At 45.1% G+C, this 20,663-nt stretch overlaps 1 protein-coding gene across 7 annotated transcripts in view; it reads left to right on the forward strand.

Annotated features, from left to right (window-relative positions):
* The window catches only part of NAV2 (neuron navigator 2), a 399,145-nt gene that overhangs the window by 344,036 nt on the left and 34,446 nt on the right, over positions 1-20,663 (forward strand). For 5 of the 7 annotated variants that reach the window (XR_005021033.1, XM_036862156.1, XM_036862161.1 and 2 more), the window contains 8 exons: positions 5,792-5,844; positions 10,630-10,653; positions 10,768-10,842; positions 15,420-15,503; positions 15,900-16,011; positions 17,316-17,461; positions 19,804-19,812; positions 20,219-20,391. Coding sequence is in view for 6 of the 7 variants with exons in the window: in XM_036862156.1 (XP_036718051.1) it covers positions 5,792-5,844; positions 10,630-10,653; positions 10,768-10,842; positions 15,420-15,503; positions 15,900-16,011; positions 17,316-17,461; positions 19,804-19,812; positions 20,219-20,391 (676 nt within the window). In the remaining variant the exon portion in view is untranslated. The remainder of the gene's footprint in view (positions 1-5,791; positions 5,845-10,629; positions 10,654-10,767; positions 10,843-15,419; positions 15,504-15,899; positions 16,012-17,315; positions 17,462-19,803; positions 19,813-20,218; positions 20,392-20,663) is intronic. The other 2 variants (XM_036862157.1, XM_036862159.1) reach the window with 1 other exon arrangement.

Below are 20,663 nucleotides of genomic sequence, written 5' to 3' on the forward strand. Positions count from 1 at the left end.
TCTTGGCAATGCCAGTTACTGGAGAGTTCGTTTCCCTGTGCCAACACACCCGTATGGCTTTGGGGAGCTGTCGGCAGCCGCGCCTCCCCCCTTCGCTCCAGAATTTTCTATTTCTTTTCTCAAGCACCAGTTTTTTTAAGTTTGTTGCTTTCAGTTTTGCCCTTTTCCTTCTTTGCTTGCTAATTGGGAATATTTGGTGTTGGATTTTTATGTTTTGTTCATTTTAATCAGAATTTGGGGAGAAAACTACAGTGGGCATCTTCATCAGCCATCTTCCTAACTCAGTTCATTTCTCTTTCCTACTTCAGTCAAAGTGTGAGTTAGGGGAGCAAACAGTCAAAATGTTGGGAAGGCACATCACCCCCACCCCCAAAAGCTTCCCAGAGATGGGGATGATAAGACATTGGTGTCAGTACCAGTGACGAGTGGTTAAGAATATGAGATTATAATACCAGGGTTTGAACTCCAACTCCACTACTTCTTAGGTATATGATCTTGGGCAAGTTAACTTCACCTCTCTGTGCCTTTGTATTTTCACTGATGAAGTAGGAGTACCAGGCTCATGGAATTATGAGAATTAAATGAGATAATATATATAAATGTTAATCCAGTAATGTTAGTACCTGTTACAGCCTGAAAACTGAGCTTCAGCATTGATGTCCTGGCAGCTGGAAGTCCCCAGCCAGAGGAGGGGGGACTCTTGGAGCAAATGGAGCCCAGGCGGAGGGCCATAGCCTTAGTTGTGCCTTTTCTGCCAGGGACAGAACAGAATGGGGGTGGGGAGGGGAGGCACAGGCACTTCCCTCTGCTCCTAGCCCCTGTGAGAATGGGGAAATATGCCCAGCATCCTCCTGGTAGGAAAGAACAAATAAACTTGTGACTGTCGAGGAAACCCCTAAACAAGTCAAGAGGGAGAGAGATGCAAGATGTCAGCTTCTGCCCTGCCCAGTGTTCTTTTTAACAAAAGTTGTAAAGAGTTTAGTTACAGAGCAGTTGCCCCCTGGTTTATCTTCCTTAATTCTCTCCACTCTGATTTATGTATCATTTGCGTCCAGTGAGCAGACACTCGTCTGTAAACCCATCTGTGGGAACCCACTGGGACAGAGGATTAAGGAGGGGCAGAGCCTGAGTTACTGAGAGCGTTTTGCTGGATTTAAGAGCTAGAAATCAGTAGTAATCGTGGAGGGTACGTTGACCGTAAGGTGAAAGAGTAGGCAGTTTGTCTTTAACATTTTTCTGATCAGTGGGCGAACCAAGCATGGCCACAAAGCATTTCCCAGCCCTCCTGATAATGACTCGTGAATGGAGAGTGCCCTGTGCCCTGTTCATCTGCTCTGTCCCGTGTGTACCTGAGTGAACCATGTTCAGTGCTGCAACTTGTCCAAACAAGCACACTTGACCTCATAAAGGTCCAGGACCATTACAGTATCATCATCAGATGGGTATTTTTTATTCCATCTGGAATCAAGCCGTCAGGCAGCACAACTGTGGAATATCTGGGATGTCAAAGTGACATTGATAAAAAGGGCTTGCCCACAAGCAGTGTCTAGACTTTTGTAAACCCTGATGATTCATGGTGATGTGGAAGTGAAGCGCAGAGGTAAAATCAAATTTGGGGAGAAGGGGTAGAGACTGCTGTCAGTATACTAAGAAACATGTAACATCTTCATCTTTTGGGAAATTTGGCATCAGATTGATTTTATTTCTTCCAAGGCTATTAGATTACCAAAACAAAATAGGGCTTGTGCAATTAGGTGTTTTTAATTCCATTGGGGGATGACTTTTTTTTTCCCCTCTTGAATGTATAAACTCCTGGTACTGCAGAAACAGTTGGGAAAAAATTCACATCTCATGTTTGGACTGAATAGAACCTCCTTATATTGATAAGAGGCAGTGAGGTATATCATATGCCAGAAAGCAGAAAGAAATTTAGGAAGAATTAGCACAAGTACTTGAGTGAGGTTTTTGTGGGATTTAATTAGCACTTTCCATTTTGAAGGAAATGGAAGTCATAAGTATGTAGATGAGGTACAGGCATGGCCCAGGTGCAACCTTTCAAGGTTATTTCAGGTAAATTAATTTCCATCAGATGCATTATGCAATCTTCAAGTCAACTTTAATAGTGCACTTTAGGGAGATGCTTGAGGCACTTTTCAAATGAATGTCTTTGGAGAAAAAAAAATCCAGGGACTTTACCAGTCATCCCTAAGAACTGGTACAGTCTAAATCAGTTCATATGGAACCCACAGAAACGGAGCAGCTTATTAGTAAATAAATCTTGTGTTGCAGCTCTCCTGTGTTTCTAGCCCCAGAGTTACACTTGGATTCAAGTCCTGGCACCTCCACTGTTAGCAGGGTGACTTTGAGTAAGGGACTTGACCCTGTTCAGCCTATTTCCTGTTCATTAGAATGTGGAAAATAAGTATAACTGTACCTACTTCAGAGGACTGAAGTGAAGATTAGGTGAGATAAATCCTGGAAGGCATTTAGCAGAATGACTTTGAAAGGGGTTTATAGTAAGTACTCAGTCAATGGTAGCTATTGTTATAGTTGTCATGTTTTGTTTTATCCTTCTCCCCATGGGCCATTTCAACCCCATTTTGTTTATGGCAAAGTTGAACAGAGGAAGTGACCTGGGGACTTTTTGCAGCCAGAACTATGTCCTAAACTCCTGATTCTCAGCCCTCTGTGTTTCTACTCAATCCTGCCTTACACTTGTCTCTTCCTTGGCCACAGCTGGGCTTTCTTACGTGTCTGAAGCAAACCCTGAACCTTCATCAGTGTGGTCTCCGTTTTCAGTTATGCTTCCTTCGCTGGTTGAGAGGGCAGCCCATTAGCCATCAGAACTGCATCTCATTCTCACCGACTCCTTCCTTCCACAGCCCCCAGTGGCAGAGCGAGAACTAGAGTGCAATACCCAGACTCACTTTCTCTCTCTGCTGCTGACCAGCTGTGTGTGCTTGACCACATGGCTTAGCCTCTCTGGACCTAAATTTACTCCTGTGTTCATTAGGGATAGAAATTCCTGCCCTGTCTGGGAGTATTACCTACAAATTCTCTATGATGATGAGGATCACTTCAAACAGTAGTATGAGGAAGTGCTTTGATTAGTATGACGCTGAATATATACATATATCTACATCTATATCTATAGATGTAGATATGTGTATGTATATATATATATATGGTGCCCAAGTGTGACAACAGAGGCATTTGTTTGCTTTATTGGCTGGAATATGCCCGGTTGTCTCATTCCATCTTGTGATTTCACCCCTACCTGTGCCTTCTAATTCTTCTCAAACATGCACTTTTTGCTTGTTTGGTCCCAGATTATGCCTGTGTAGATTGAACGAGGGGTTTAGGAAACCATTCTAAATATACCAAAAAGCTTTACCAAAAACAAAAAAACCCTCAGATACCAGTAAACAAGGTCAGTCAAGGGCAAAGCCATCTCCAGATTTCTGGTCTGCAGATTCTGTTCCTGAATGCTGTAGGACCTTAGGCAGGTTGTTTCACCTCTCTGGGTTTCAGATTAGTCAGTGGCAGAGAAGGCCTAGGTATTCTCTGTGGTTCCTTGTATCTTCAGAGTTTTGGAGGTACAGGTATAGGGAGGAAGCTGCAGAGCATGCTTTTGCTGCTGTGGCTTTGTACGTCTCATAAGCATTCTGTCGTCCAAAAGTACCCCAGCCGCACAACCCAGGCTCTGCCTTGGCTCAGTTTTCTTGAAGGAGGGCCAACTGCAGTGGTTCAGGCAGCCATATTCAGCTTTGGGTTGATCTGGAAAGCAAGGACTCTTTCTTTGGACCACAGCCTTGCTGTTGCTATTTACAAGTGAGAGGAATTAATTACAGAGGGAAATAATTACCTCCGCCCGAAGCCTGTGCTCCTCTCTGCCTGCGGCCCCAAGCTTGCCTTGAGGTATCGCTGAAGGCAGTATCAGTGAATCCCTGTGTATGAGGCAGAGAAATAGAAGAGACAAACCTCCATTTTTCAGCAGCCCAAGTCCACGCAGCAACCCTGCGCAGACCTCTGGAGCGGGCGTCTGGCAGGGCGGTGTGGTTGAAGGGTGGCTTTCACCTCTCTTCCCTCAGCTTGGCCTCCAGCATAATTTCCCCCCCTAGTGTCTGTGTCTTGGGGCTAAAGTAACTTACCCCTTTGGACCGTCAGGCCCCTAGGCTGGGGCATGAGAGGCCTGTCTGTTAATGTGTGGACATATTAACACTGAAAGCCATTATTGGCCGTTAACACCTTAAACTGATCTTTTACGGGCATGGGCCAGATGAGTCATGGATGGAGAAAGAAAGGAGGAAAAGATCTAGGACCTCGGGCATTGCTGAAGAGGGTGGATGTGAGTGGCGGTGTAGAGATAGCCTCAGAGCAATTGGCACCGTCTAAGAGAGAAGAGGACCAGAAACACGAGCCAAGAGCTGTGTGGGTTAGAGGAGGGAGGAAGCCCATCCCGGTGGCTGTCGGGGAAACGAGATAGGGCTCCAGGAGAAGATGCTCTTTGAGCCGATCCTGGTGATTTGGATGGGCAGGAATGGGAAACTTCCTAAACCGAAGGAACTGAACGGGCAGAGACTCTGAGACGGCAGAGTACCACGCAGGCCATGCTTGAGAGAGCCGTGCAGGATTCAGAGTGCGATAGGAGCACCTAAATGAAGGATGGGAGGTTGGAAGCTTTGTTGGGGCGACGGTGTGGAGGCACCGGAGTGGTCGGCTGAGCCGTTGCTGGGATATCTGTGGGCAGGTAGCTTCTGCCAACCGCTGATCCAAGTTGAGTTCACTCCTTGGGTGGTAGGTGAAAGCCGTCTAGTACACATGGAAAGTTCCTCCCCAGCCTCCCACTCTCAGACCGCAGGTGAGAGCGCAGTGTGGGGTAGAAGCATTCCACTCCTGGTCAGGGAAGCTGTGCCCCATTAGAAGGTCTGTGATGTCTCAACAGGCATATTTCTGTCTTTCAAACAAATTGTTGAGAGATTACTAAGAAAATGTCTTTAAAGAATCTGGTTTCCAAGAAGAGAAGTCAGCCAGAATACCTAGTCCTGGAAAAGACCATGGTTTAAATTACATGAAAACAGAAAATAAAATGTCTCCATTGGCTGGGGGCAGGAGGGGGTGAGGAGGGTACAAGGATGGTACCCAAAGTACCAGTCACAAACAGAAAAGAGGACACTTTGTAGATATGATAGAAATCAAATGAAGAATCTATGTTTCTGTGGATATGTTTTCTAAACAATGTTCTACCACAGGGTCATCTAGAATGAATTTACCATGGCCAACAGCCAGCCTCCTATGCTCAAAATAATCAGCTCGTCTTTTTGCTTATACAAATGGCAGATGCTAGCAACCCAATCTTAACCCTAAGGGGATACATTAGAAAAAAGAAAGGAATAAAATATGCTGGAACAGAGCAGGTAAAAGTTGCCTCTGGGTAATAGAATTATGAGTCACACAGGTTATGGCAGTGAAAATGCTTCTTAACATTTCTCTGTACTTGAAACACTTAGCTTAGTAATTATGTGTTATTTTGATAGTTAGAGCAGGGGTAGTATTTAGAATGTTGTAAGAAAAAAAATGTGGTAATAGAGAAATGACTCCCATAGAAAATTATTCCTTACTTGACACTGACCTGTCACCAAACCAGGAAAGGTTGGGTCAAGGTGAGGTTAAGTTGCTCCGAGCCTGGTAATGTCCTCTAATGCTGAGTTTCTCCTTCCCTTCCCCTTTTCGGCTCCAAAGTAGCCAACTGTGCAATTCACCTTTTCTTTCTTTTCTTTTTTTTAAACAGTTCATGGTTCCTCACTCTCCTTGGTCTCCAGCACGTCATCAATTTATTCTACAGTGAGTATAAATCAATGCTGTGTGGCTATGTGTGTCAAAAATAAAATACAAGCATGTCTCCTAGAGAGAGTATTTCCATTATAAGGGAATCAATTAATTAGGGAACAAGGTTTGAAATTCACGAACAGTTACTGATGTACCAACCAATAAATCAGGAGGTGACTTTTGTTAAAGTGGCAGTGTGCTTCGAGTGGTAACTAGTTAGAATGTATGAGATGCCTTTTTCAACTTTGTGTCTGCCTCAGTTTCTTTGTCTGTAAAGTAGAAAGAACAACAGCCCCCCTACCCTGTGGCGTTGTAACGAGAATTAAAGTTATGAATATTACTGTTCACTGCAATATAAATTCCTTGAGGACAAGGACTTTTTTCTGGTTTTATTCCTAGTGCCTAGAACCGGGCCTAGCATATAGTAGGTGTTCAAAAAATAGGTTTGCATGAATAAGAAAATGCACGTAAAGCAATGAATAGAGTGTACGCAGCACAGAGGAAGCTCTCGTAAATGATAGCTGTCATCAGTGAGAGGTCTACTGAACAAAAGCCAAACTTAATCAAATATAGTACTGGATTTATTCAGTATGCTTACTTTTTATAGCTATGTGCATAACTATCTTAAAAACTTTAACTCGGGAATTCCTGTAGGAAAAAAACATTTGATTAATTAGGAATTGGGAATTCTTTAGCCCTTAATTCCATGGAGGACAGATGTTTTAATAATTCAGTTTTTGGTAATGCCAGGTATCTCGGCTCTGTAGTGGGACAAACTGTAGATAGCCCCCTGTAAGTTAAAGACCATCCCAGAATCAAGTCAAAGAGCCCAGGGCCTGACTGTTCTTTCTTAGGCCTGTAGCGAGCAAACAGACTTCAGAGGTTGCCGACACGGTCTGATTTGAAGGACCTAGAAACGTTCTCTTCTGCTCCTACCCATCTTGCCCCTCCAACTCCACAGGACCTCTTTGCTCTGCTAGTCATCTTGTCTGAAGTTTTGTCAAAGTCCTGGCTTTCATTTTAAAGACTTTATATATGGTAACCTTGGGAAGGGGTTATTTAAGCCGTTATCCAAGAAAGCATAGGGATGGCCTTCTAACTATCAGCTATTGCATCTACTGAGTCCTTTCCTCTAGAATGAAACTCTGTGACATGGGTACCAGACCAGAGGTGGTACTTTTCAGCCTAGATTCACTTCTTCCACAGTAGTTACTGGCACCAAGTATTGATATATGCCAGGCTCTGGGCTGAGCCCTGAGGACGTGGCTTAGGTGGAGGAAGGAGCCTGCTTCCGAAAGAGAAAGCCAGAGGCACAGAGGGCACAGGGGGCATGTGGAACTCTAGTTTCACAGGGTTGGTGCAGTGCAGCCATACCAGACATTTCAGTGCCCAAGCCCCATGTTTTCCCGGGGAGTTCCCAGGGTTTCCTGTCAACACACTGTTCATTCAGAAAAGTGAAAAATGGGGGCTGGCCTGCGTCAGCCAGCCTGGGAGGGAAAGAGCACGAGCTCCTCCACCTGTGAGAATTCAGATGCAGGAAACCATCACTTGCAGTTCCTGGCTGCTTCCCCTTCACGCCAACCACCGGGAGTTCTTAGAGCTACAGGCCTCTCTTTCAGTAGCGTTTGTTCTAGGCGTGTGGACCTGAAGTTCGTGTTTTCATGAAATTTGAAATTGTCCTTTCTGAGTTGATATAAATTCACAAATTACCAAAGACCTAATAATAATAATTTTTAATTCCATGTTTATCTGGATAGCAAGAGACCCGAGGCCTAGTCATAGTTTTTCCCTTACTGTATGACTTTGGACAAATTACCTCCTTATTCTGAGGGTCTCTGTTTTGCCCTTGGCCTCAGGGAGCTCGGCCAAGTGGTCTCCGAGGTCCCTACAACCTCTGACATTCCACTAGTTGGTGAGTCAAAGGTTCCCATGTACTGTTCTTTATATGTGCCTTCTCTGAGAATGTAAGTTGCTTTTGCAGACTTTTTACAAAATACTCTAACCTTTGAATATTTTCACGATGGAGTGGTATGCTAATTCCAAGGAAAACTGCAAGTCTGGCCAGGCGGTGGTGTGTGGTCCCTTATCTATTATTAGCTCCTTGGTGATGATGAAATTCAGAAACAAATGCTCAGGCGCCTTTGTAAATGAAAAGGTAAATAAGTTCGTATTTGCTGTCTAAAAAGAGATCTTTGGAGTGTCTTAAGTTGCCACCAGCCCAGACCAAAGAGTCTGTTTAAGACCAGAGTGTTTTAAAGGCTCTTATTGGATGATAATAGGCTTTCTCCCCCCTGAAATCTCTGTAATTCTTAGATATTCAAGAATGTTCATTCTGGCTGAAATTTGCCTGTAATTTTAATTACAAAGGAAAGAAAAGACAGCCTGATGCTAAACAAATGCCATGAAGAGGTCATGGCCGGCCCTTGGAGTAGAAAAAAATTGAAGAGGCCACATCTGGCATCAGATTTGCTTTCTTCGTTGGTAGGGAGCAACAGATGAGTTCCCAGGGGAACTGCCTAGCGGAGAGAGGCCCGGAGCTTCCCTCGGAGTTCCCAGATGCACAGAAGAGCAGCAGCAGCTGGGGCAAGATACAAAACACATGATTTCTCCAGGCTGCTGTTGAGAGCAGGATTCCAGCCCCAGAGACAGGTGGGCACCGAGACAGACAGTGGCAGCCGCCCAAGGCAGGCTGTTGATAGAAGTGTTTAGAAGTAGGGCTGGTCCTCCTTGGATGGTTCAGCCTGCTAACAGACCTCCATTTGCCTCCCAAATGTTAGATAGCTGTGACGTTATCACCATTAACTTTTCTCCTTTGGATCAGACTCAGAAGCCAGGGCCTTATTTCTGGAAGGCCTCCAGGAGAACGTCGCTATAGTCAGAGCCGGAGAAAGTGCTGGTTAAGATCATAGGCTCTGGAGCCAGACTACCTTGGATCCAATCCCAGTTCTATCACTTATCAGCTGTCGCCATGAGCAAATTATATTAGTACCTTCTGAAAGGGTTGTTATGAGGATTAAATGAATAATGAATGTCAAGTGCTTGGAACCGTCTCTGGCATATAGTAAGTGTTCAATAAAATGCTACTTATTATTACCAGAACGTAAGCAACATAAGATGTGAGGGACTTGGTCATGTTCACAGCTGTATCCCAGGTTCTTAAAACAGTGCTTGACACATAGTTAGAAATCAATAAATATCTGATGGTGGTGGGGATGAATTGATAGACAGGCAGACGGACAGACAAGGAGAGATGGCTGAATATTATCAGAGAGGGAAGAGTAAGCCCTGAGGACGTCTCCAAACCTTCTCCTGAAAGTGTTGCTTAGATGAGGAGATTGTCCAGCTGTGTGGCTTCGGGCACGATATCTAACCTCTCTGAGCCTCAGATGGAATACAAACCTACTTTGTGGAGTTACTGCAAGGATTAACTGATTTGGCCCCAGTGTACCTAACAATTACTTACTGTTGTTAGAAGCCAGCCTGGAGGGAGGGCCTTCTGGGGCAGGACCAGGAGTGAGGGCGGTGGGAGCAGGATGTGAAGGGCGGTCAGACAGGAAACTCACCTGTCCCAGCTGTTAGGTATAGGGACTACAGGGCCTAATGAATCATACGCCTCTGCATCCTGAACTAATAGAGAAGTAGAAACCAGAAACCAGATGCTGACTTTTTAAAAGAATGGGTTTATCACTAGTGAAATTGGATTAGGACACACATAGAGGACTCAAGGACAAAATAGGGTCCTTCCTGATTTTCACTCACCTACCTGGCTCCCAAGTCACTGTTCCACCCCAGGGAAGTGCAAATGGTGGGGTGTGGAGAGAAGGGCAGGAACACTTCCAATATTTCCAAGAAAGGGTGTGTTTGCGGGGGCAGTTGGGGAGGGTTGGGGGTTTCTTCATTTATGGACCCCCCCCCCGGGAACCCCAGAAGAGAGAAGGAATAGTTCCTCCAACCCATGTGGGCTCCCCCTATGGGAAGAGATAAGTAGCTCGTAGTCTCTGACTGGCCGATTGCTGTGTCACCACAGACCCAGGGCCCAGTATGGCAGGCTTTGCCAGCAAGAGGGCCTACAGGCTTCGTCTTTACTCCCCAGGGTCACAGGTAACTGGGGGACCAGAGATGGAGCGGCAGGAAGGTACAAGCCACCTTCATCCTTACAACCTGGGGAGTCAGCAGGCTGGCTGACAGGGCTTCCCAGCCCCCCTCACTTCGGGAAGCTTCCTGACCTGCTGCTTCAGTGCCCTAGGGAGATGAGAGGGAGGGATAAAATGGGGCAGAATTCATCTATGAGCCGTCCTCCCTGCCTCCCAGGTAGGATTGCCAGATTACATACGGAATGCCCAGTTAAATTTGAAATTCAGGTAGACAACGTATAATTTTTTAGTATAAGTATGTCCCCAATATGGCATGGGACATACTTAAACTAAAAAAAATTCAAACTCAACTGGGTGTTCTGTTTTTTTATTCGCTAAATCTGGCAGCTCTGCCCTAGCTTATCCCCTTCTCCTCCCAGCTTCTCCCTGTCGTCATCTCCACCTGGGAACAGGGGGCTCCTCACCACCAAAACAGGAGCGTATTTCCTAATCCTTTCTAGTTTCTTAAAATAATGTGCTGTTCATATTTGGCCTTCCTGATTGGTCATATTAATTGAACCACTTGATCCAGAAAAGTCCATCAGGAAAGAAACTAATAAATCTTTAAGACTGCTCTAAGTGTCCAAATATGGTACTCCCTGTAGGCAGGATTATACTGTTCTTAGTTCCTCAACTGGTCTAATTTCTTCTATGTTTTTCTTTACAGCCAGAAGAAAAGTGCCAGTCAGAGGTAAGGAAGAGTTGGCTAGTTGGATTTTATCTTTCGCTATTATCAGTTATTTCTCCCAGCTCAGCCTGTAAGTAGACTCCCAAAGCAAGTAACTCTGTCCCTTGTTATCTTTAGATTCGCAAACTACGGCGGGAGCTGGATGCCTCCCAGGAGAAGGTTTCCGCTTTGACCACCCAGCTGACAGCAAATGTGAGTACAGACCGAGGGCGGTAGCCATTGCTACCTCTGAGCATTATAGAAGCAGTGTGGTATAATAAAAAAGACATAGGCTTTAGCATCGTGGGTGTGAGTGTCAGCTCTGACACTTACTGGCATTGTGCTTTGGGCAAATTCTTTAACTTCTGAGCCTGCCTTTGCTCATCTGTGTGTTGGGGAATGATAATATTTAGCTCTCAGGGGTGTCATGTGATCAGTACCTGAAATAGATTAAGTGATCAGAAATGTTCATTTCCCTTTCTCTTTCTGAAAATTTTCATCTTAAGAGAAAAAAAAATTTAAGGCTCCACAGTAAATAGCTGACTGCTCTGTAATTATAATATACACAAGTACGTGTTCAGGAGGCACTGCCAACTGGCATTCAATTCAGCAACTGTTTGAGTGCCAACTATGCCCCGGGTACTGTGGGTTCAACAGCAAAGCAGGCACAATCACTGTCATCTTAGTGTTCTTTCTCTGGTACAGCAGAGAGACAAAACAGTTTTGCTATAACATGATAGCTGTTGTGATAGCAATAAAGGGTGAAGGTTGCAGTAATATATAGGAGGAGCACCTAGATCAGTCTTGGTGGGGCTGGAAGAAGGCAGGAAAGGCTTCCTGGAGGAGGTGACATCTGATGAATGCTGTGTAGGGGAGGATGCATGGGAAGGACAGCATTCTAACCAAAGAGTAATTCGTGCAAAAGCCCACGGTGCATTTGGAAACTATAAATAGCTCAGTGTAATTAGAATCTATGGCTTAGATGTGGGGAAGAGGCTGGGGTGGAGGGGAGAAGGAAGTGGAAAGGAGGGAGGCATCGAAGAAAGGCAAGGGTCAGGCCACATCATGAAGGCTCTCAGCTGTTAGGTTAAGTCAGCTTCCTAACTGTGGTGTGGTTATAGGATTTGAGGGGTCAGAGTGGAGGCAGAGATCTCCTACCCCATCAGATCAGTCTATAAAGGAGCCGCAGAGCCGTGAGTTGGCAAGGGCTGAGGCTCAGAAGGCAGGGCCTGAGGTTCTGGAAGGTGCTGAGATGCCTCAGAGGCAGGGCTTCCTGCTTGGGAGCACACAACCCAGCTTGAGATCACATATCCGTGTGTGTGAGCCTGTCAGAAAGCCACCTGCGTGACTCCCAGCATGCTGTTAAAATGAAAAGCAACTTCAAAAGCTTGTCTTCTTTGGACCAGGAAGGTAATTGATATTTATCTGCAGCTTTTGCCCGCATAATTCCTGGCTTGAGCCTGAGTCTACTCAAGGAAACTTTCCAGTTCACTTTAAAGTCTGCGCATGAAGTGCCTAGCACAGTGCTTGACCTTGATTATAGGCTCAATAATTGGTAACTACCCATAACTATTCATTCTCCCGAGCTCTCTTACATTTCTGGAAATCTTTGGGGTTTTTTTCAAAACCCTAATATACTAGGCTACTGTGTGTTTTATAATCCTTTATTTCCTTGACTTCTTCCTCCGTCGGTAACTCTATCCAAAGAAGATCAGAAATTGATGTTAGATCTGAAATTTGAGGCTTAGAGCCTAGTTAAGACGGCAGAGGTATTCTTCTGTGGGTAGTCTTCATCTCAGTAACCAGATGCATGCATTCGAATCCAGCACCTACCCCAGACCCGGTGAGCCAGGGGTCTCCTCGAAACATGTGAGGTTTGACAAGTGATTTGGAGCTACTCCCCTAGTTAAGAATTACAGCTGCCAATGGCTGCCCCTTACTAATGAAAAAATAGTAAGTAATTTACTTATCAGTGAACTTGGATTAATTCCTCCAGTGACCTCATGCTTCCCCAAGGGACCTTACATTGGGCCATTTGGAACTATCCTCTCTGATCAAGAAGAGTGAGATCTCTCACGTATTATTATTATTTCAGAAGTACGTTTTGCTCTTCACAAAAGCCATTGAATCCAGTATTGTTTTCTTTTTTCTTTTCTTTTCTTTTTTTAAATTAATTAATTTATTTTTGGCTGCGTTGGGACTTCATTGCTACGCACAGGCTTTCTCTAGTTGCGGTGAGCGGGGGCTACTCTTCGTTGTGGTGCGCAGGCTTCTCATTGCCGTGGCTTCTTTTGTTGCGGAGCACGGGCTCTAGGTGCATGGGCTTCAGTAGTTGTGGCACGCGGGCTCAGTAGTTGTGGCGCACGGGCTTAGTTGCTCCGCAACATGTGGGATCTTCCCGGACCAGGGCTCGAACCTGTGTCCCCTGCATTGGCAGGCGGATTCTTAACCACTGCGCCACCAGGGAAGCCCCAGTATTGTTTTAAAGTAAATATTTAGTCTTGCCACACACCACCAGCAGTGCTGACGTGTTTTACTGTCTGCCATCTTTCTCGCAGGCCAAGCTGTGTTTGTTTTTCTAGGACGAACTACTCAAAGCCACCTTCTCTGAGTGTTTTTATACCACTTGTGTTTGTTTTCCTGGGAATACGAGAATGCTGCTTGCTGAGAAGGCTGTTGTGCGGCTCTAAACCAGCCTCCTGGCCCATATTTTCATAATCGAGATCATGACACAAAGTCAGTCCTTTTGCTCGCCAGCAAAATGTGATCCTCTGGTTCTTCAGAGCGAATGTGGTTCCTTCTTGAGTTGCAAAAACACTCTCTTGATAGCAGTCTTCATGGGGTCAGGTTTTTGCTTTTGTTTTTAACTGAAGGGAAATTTTGAATGCCCACAAATAGAATCTTGGGGCAATCAAACGAAGAATTGAAATAAATGGAAATTCGGTCATTTAAATTTGACCTTGTCATTCCTTTGAAATGCAAGGGTAGCAGTCATTCTTTTTCACATCCATGTCCTGGCTTCACTCACTTTGTGAATGTCTTGAATTGGTTGGCTTTTGTTCTGCCACATTGTCCCGGGCAAACTAAAGCATATCTCTTTATTTTAAAATGCAAAGGCATTTTCTCAATTTTTAATAAAGAGAGAGCGTGCAATCAGAAAGAAGCTGGCCAGTCCACTTAACATTTCTATCTCAAGTGCCCTTGCTCCCTGCCAGTTCCTACGGCCAATGGAAAAGAGACTCAGCAGTTGATCCTAGAGATGTCTTATCCTCCGTCTCCCTGTTTGATGAAGTCCAGTAACCGAGGCCTCTCACTCACCTGTCAAGTCTCTCCTCCTCAAACTGAAATGTCCACTGACCCTGACCCTCCTCACAGCACAGGGTGACGGCTCCTCTCCCACCCTTGTCTTCTTCACTCTGTGCGTCAGTCACCTTTTCCTCTAGAAGTTTCCAGAACCATCAGATCTCACTTCTCCCAAGACTCAAGTATCTTGCTGGTCCTTCTGATTCCTCCTGTGACCTTCTGTGTATCTACCCACCTCGCTCCTAGAACCCTTTCTTGATGTCTCCACACCTGTGTTCTCATAGTATCTTTTGTCACTTTCTCAGTCCCAAACCCCTTCCTTTCCCTGCAGTCTCTAGTCATTCCTGTGTTTTGCAATTCCTTGACAGTTTATAGGTCATTTTCAACTATATTGTTTCATTCAGTGCTCACAATCACCCTGGGAGGAACATAGATATTGCTTCCATTTTATAGATGAAGAAACTGAGGCCAGTAGGATTAGATGAGTTGTCCATTCTTTATCCTTGGTTTTAACAATATTATCAGGATCCTAGGTCAGCTAACTAATATTTCACCTACTGCTCTGTGGAAGAAGGAAAAAGGCTTAGTGTTGGGACACAGAGTTGCATCTTGCCCTTGAAGAGGGTTTCAGAGAAAGGGGCAGACAGGGAAGCATCACATTTCTCAATTCTATGGTATATATTTTTTTCATGTTTTTCACAACTCTGAAAATTGGATGCATATTTCAACTATAATTGGCGGCATTTTTAAAACTGTCTTTGTAAAACGTAAAATAATGGTGTGTCTGATGCCGTCTTCTAATAGGGATACAAAAGTGCAGGGGAGCCCCAGGGAAAGTCATAACTCCAGGGAAAACAGTGGGCAGGTTCTCTAAGGAGGTAGCAGATGGGCCTTTCGGTGGCTTTTTATTAACCAGGATTATAACAAGCAACATCTGCCAACCACTTTGTTCATTTATCCTACAAACACACTCAACGTGAGGCTCTACTGTGAGCTTGGTGCTTGCGGAACAAAAGGTCATCCTGCAGTGTAGTGGAGACCGGCGTAAATCAGCAATCACAAGAGTGTGTGTGTTTTTGTCTGTGATATCACCATGCGTACATCAGCAGTCCAGTGTGCTTGTGAGAGTGAATAGGAGGGAACCAACCCAACCTGGGGGTGTCTTGAAGGCATGCGCTGAGGTCTGTTGAGAAGGATGAGTAAAAATCAGTTAGGGAGGCAGTTGGGAGAAGAGCATTCCAGGCAGCGGGGAAAGCATGCAGAAAAGCCCTAAGGTGGGAAGAAGCACGGGGCGTGAAGGACGTGAAAGTCTAGAGTAACTGGATCCCAGAGAGTGGTGAGGAGTAAGGCTCAAGAGGCTGAAGAAGTCGACAGGGGCTAGCCCACGTGGCTCCATTTGGATTTCCGTCTTTAAGACCTGGCACCCTTTAGGCACTCCTACCTTGCAAGATAATGTAACTGAAGGGAAATGTGTCTTTCCCCTCCAGGCTCACCTCGTGGCGGCCTTTGAACAGAGTCTTGGAAACATGACAATCAGGCTCCAGAGCTTAACCATGACAGCTGAGCAGAAGGTAAAGCAGAAAGAATGCTTCTTCCCTCCCTGCTTGGAATTAACAACAAACCTAAAAACATTATCCTCTTTTATTCCAGAGAGTTGTATAGATTTTAGTGTGCTTGTTGGACTGTTGGAATTGAATCTGAAAGAATAGGTCTGCTGAGTGAAAATGTGACCTAGATGGAGTGGCAGTTAACTGCATCGGCAACAGATCTTAGTCCTATTCTTTCTGCGTTGATGTACTCACACGTGCCTATTGAAAACTGATTCAACCTGATGTTTGACACAAAGGTTTCCTGCAACTCCTTCATTCTCTACCCTCCTCTAAGCTGACGACGCTAAGTTGTACTTCAGCTGAACTCGGTACAAAATGATTTGGGGATGACCACTGGTTTTTTTTTCTATTCCTCAGGATTCAGAACTGAATGAGTTAAGAAAAACCATTGAGCTGCTGAAGAAACAGAACGCAGCTGCCCAGGCGGCCATTAATGGGGTAATTAACACCCCAGAGCTCAACTGCAAAGGTAAAGGGAGAGAAACAGCCTCAGACCAGCGACCTGCCTGCCCTTAGGAACCCTCCCTTGACAATATATGATGCAACCTCCCTGCCAGAGGGTGGGTGTCCGTGTCAGTCGGACAGGTCCTAGAAGGCACTTAATCCAGTTACTTCCAGCCTCTAGGAAAACAGCTGTTCCAGCTCATCCTCTTCTCTGATGTATCTCAAAATGGAAGAAAATATATCTCTGTTGGCAAAGTGTCAAAGTATTTCATAGCCTTAACGTCACTAATGCTTTGATATTTACATATTGACTTGGGACTGCCTGAAATGGGTTCGTCTCTCATTTGTCCCGGAAAATATTCTGGAAGGATTGCTTTGTCCTTGTGTATCTTACTTGGGTGGTGGGGGGAGATATGGGCATGAGGAGGAGTTACGTCCAGAAAATGATATGAAGAGAACTGATAGAAAAGTAATAGTGAGAGTTAACATTTATGGAACATTCACTGTGTTCTAAGCACCATGCTCAGTGTTTACATTATTTCATTATTCCATTTTCTCTCCACAACACGCTTATGAGTGCAGTGCTGGTCCTGTCCGCATTGTACTGAGGGGAATACTGAATTTTAGAGGCGAGAGTCCCATCCTGAGGCCACAGAGTGTGAGAAACAGAAATGGCACGAGAACCCAAGTCTGCCCCTGAAACCGGTGCTCTTAAAGACCAGGCTGTCAGGGTCGTTCTGTGATTGTGAGGAACACTGTCTGCAAACTTTATTTTGGTCTCACTACCGTTCTGGGCAGTGTTATTTCTGGTACCACTGTTATCTCAAATGTCAGACCTGGAAAAGCGAGGCTAGAGGTGACGTGGGAAGGATTGGCAAGAGCTGGCCAGGCAGAGCAGAGGGAGAAGAGCATCCCAGGAAGAGAGAATGGCACCTGTAAGGTGGTGAGGACATGGGCTTGGCATGTCCAAGGGCATGAAAGAAGGCTGGCGCGGGAGGAGCGGGGAGAGCAAAGGAGGAGGCACTCACGACACAGATGAGTATTGCCGCAACTCACAGACGCACTTTAGCTCAAAAGAGTGAGTGTGGGGGGACCTCTAAGCCTCCCCTGACTTCTGTTTTGTAAAATGGAGAGAGCCCTCCTTTAACTGACCAAAGAGGGCGTAGCACTCAGCTACCCAAGGACCTTAAAACCAGCATCACGGAACAGAAGGTGATGTCTAATGGGAAATACCTCCTAGTCCTTGGGTGTGTGGACTTAGGTGTAAATCCTGGGGCAAAGGAAGGGGCTCAAGTCAGCAGCTCCTGATGTCCTGCCTTGGGTCTCCAGGAAATGGTACCTCCCAGTCCGCAGACCTCCGTATCCGCAGACAGCATTCCTCCGACAGCGTCTCCAGCATCAACAGTGCCACCAGTCACTCCAGCGTGGGCAGCAACATAGAGAGTGATTCAAAGAAGAAGAAGAGAAAGAATTGGGTAAGTGTGCATCCAAAGAGTCTCATGGGCACTAGCAGAGTCAGGCTAGGAAACAGTGTGCCCCAGATAGAGCCCAGGCTAGCTGTTAACTTCACAACATAGACCTTTGGGAGTCAATCCAGAGAAGTGGCTTGTGGACAGGTTTCTACTGAAATCAGGGTGGTGCTCAGCCAAACCCTAGGATTTATGAAATAACGACCTCTTTGTAGTTTTTCTGTTTCATGAGACTACGTGAAGCCCTCATCTTTCATTTCATACGTGTCATTTCTTCCTCATCATATGCTGGCCACAGAGTTCCAGATACTAGAGCAAAATTACTCTTAAGTGGTTTTTTCCTTAGTTCCAGAGTCTTTTTTGGAATATGTGTCACTAGTTATCCCATCGTTAACCGTAGTCCTTATCTATTTATTTACATAATTGCCTATGATAGCATTAAATCACCCAGCCTTGTCTTTGAAAAATTTTTGACCATTTGCTGTAAGTAAAAGCTTCATAATGTAGTTGTTAGCAGTTAGTGAGTGGTTCTAAATTGGGGGGGGGGGAGAGGCGGGGGTCATACCTCAGAATAGCAAATATAATAGAACCAGTGTCCAATGCAGTGCTTCTCCATGCTTCCATAATCCCATCGAGCTACTTGGCCTTCCCTACGGTGGCCTCTTGAACAGTTTTTCCCATTCTTCTTGGGAAATTCCACTCCCCTCTCCCCATCCAATTTTTAGTTCCGCTGTCAGGGCTGTGACAGTCAGTTCTGACAGACGTTTGCTGCTCCCCGACTTCAGTGCAGGGACACCCCGGGTTGATCTGAAGTTGGCCAGGACTCACAGGGCCCCGTTTGTCAATGCTGACAGCATCGTGTTTTCACAGTAGCTTCATTGTCCTCATTCATTCCATGCACTTCCCCCTCATTTTGTGTTATCTTGGATGGGTGGCGAGGTCTAGTGATGGAGGAATCGAGGATTTAGTCATTTTACTTATTGATGACTCGCGTCGGAGGCAAGCCGAAAGGCCAGTTCAGTGTGATCCTCTCATTGTTCCGATTAAATTTTTCCTTATGTTACTAATGGCTTTTAGTCAACTCATTTGCTATGACTTAAACAAACAGAATTAACTCATGTTACTGTTTCTAATGTGCTGTTGATAAATACGGTCTGATTTAATTATCAAAGTGATGAGAATTATTTTCTATGAAAAATCATGATTATCCATTTTCTTTAATTCAGGAAATAAAACTTGTTTATTTTAAGACAACTCTTGGTTACCAGTGCAATTGGGGAGGATGGATAATTGGCATCCTTAGAGAATCCCAAAGCTTAATTTTGTCTAACCTTTATCATCTCCTCTTCTGCCTGGCATTTTACCAGAGGTTGAGGCAAGGATTTAGGTTGATGTATACCAAATCCTTCTCTTTCTGTGACTACTCTCTGGAAATATGGCCATAAGTAGGAAATGGGAGAGAAATGGGATCCAGACTCGCCCACAAGCTGGACATGCAGTTTGCTATGGGTGAAACTTTGATGGGAGACAATTCCCATTATTTCAGAATGACCAATTTTCTGAATTTCACAATGGCTAAGAAAATGCCCAGAATACGTTTTCAGTAGGAAAAAAAGACTTTAGAAAAAGGAAATTACTTTTTAAAAGACATTTTTCAAGATGAAACTTTATTTTTTGGCCTAGAAAAATACATGCTTATCATGGCTTTCAGAGCAGACATCGCACTTTAAATGCTTTATGTTCTCACTAGAATTTTCAGATCCATCTCATGGTTTGGGGAATCTGTGATATACCAGTTCCTTTTTCCCAATATGGTTAATACATTTCTTTAAAATATCATTTTTTTGAGCAAGAAGCGAGACAGCTAATTTTCTGCTTTTATTATATTACTTGTATAGAAGGGCAGCGGGGGCTCCTAAGTATATATATCAAAGAGCTATGCAGCCATGTTGGGACCAGTGCAGCAATGAAGCTACCCTTGCTAAGAAAAGAAGACATGCTAAAAAATAATAATAATAATAAGGCTTAGAGATGACTGATAAAAGGCCAGAAAAGAGTGAGGAGTATAGGAAGGTGGGACAGTCATTTCAACCAGACAGAGAAGCTTGCAGAGCTCAGATGGTAGGGGCCTGCAGACTCGCTCTTCCTCTCCTTCCATAATAGAGGAAGATGCCCTTAATACTTTGAAAGATTCCTGATCCTACCGGAAACCTCCTGTCTGTATGGTGTTTATTATTAGCCATGTCATGTCTGAAAAGTCCGAAGCTTTCCCTGTCACTGGCTTTCTCTGTTAAAAATTGTCTTTTTTCCTTCCCCTTCCCCATTTTTGCTTGCGTTTTCTCTGGCAGGTCAATGAGGTAAGCAAGACCAACGTGAATATCAGATACCAAGCTAACCCATCCATTGATATGACTAACCTCATCCGCATCCGTCACCGTGTCTGAGCACCCCGCTTTGTTGCTGTGTCACCTCCTCCTCCCGACATCCATCTGCTGAGCCAGGCTCTGTCTTGCTGTTGGCATCTAGTCTTGAGCCAAGAGTAGGCATGGAATGTTATCCACAGGTCCAGTCCCCTGAGCTGTCAACACCAGATAACTCTTCTTCCCTTAATGCACTGATTCGAGAGAGCTGTTGGGAACCTTTTTCATTGCTGGGGGGAAAGCGTGGGAGAAGTAATTTGCTGTTCACTCTGCATGTCTCCGTTTTGCCGAGGCCTAAGGGGTGGTCTCAGCTCCTGCCAGGCTGACGGTCTTGTGTATTCAGTTACGCAGCTCCTTCAAGCAAGCCTTCGGGAAGAAGAAGTCCCCCAAGTCGGCATCCTCTCATTCAGACATTGAGGAGATGACGGATTCTTCTCTGCCTTCCTCACCAAAGTTACCACACAACGGTTCCATGGGCTCCACTCCCCTGCTGAGGAACTCTCACTCCAATTCTCTGTAAGTCTGTCTGCCGGGGTCACTATGGTCAGATGACATCTTTGGCCCCTGGGAACCCTCTCCAATAGGAATGGCTAGCAGTCCTGCTATGTTCCTTGGGGTCCTTTGTGTCTTGCGTTCATAAGACCGTGCATATTCTTTCGGTGTTTTAGGACCAGAGAGTTTAAAAGAGAAAGGAAACGAGTTTCTGTTCTGCTGGCCTCGGTGTGCATAATTAGTTGTCTGGTCTTGGGCAAACGGCTTAACCTCTCTTTGTTTCCATTTCTTTGTCA

Source organism: Balaenoptera musculus, chromosome 8, assembly GCF_009873245.2.
Source record: "Balaenoptera musculus isolate JJ_BM4_2016_0621 chromosome 8, mBalMus1.pri.v3, whole genome shotgun sequence".
NCBI lineage: Eukaryota > Metazoa > Chordata > Mammalia > Artiodactyla > Balaenopteridae > Balaenoptera > Balaenoptera musculus.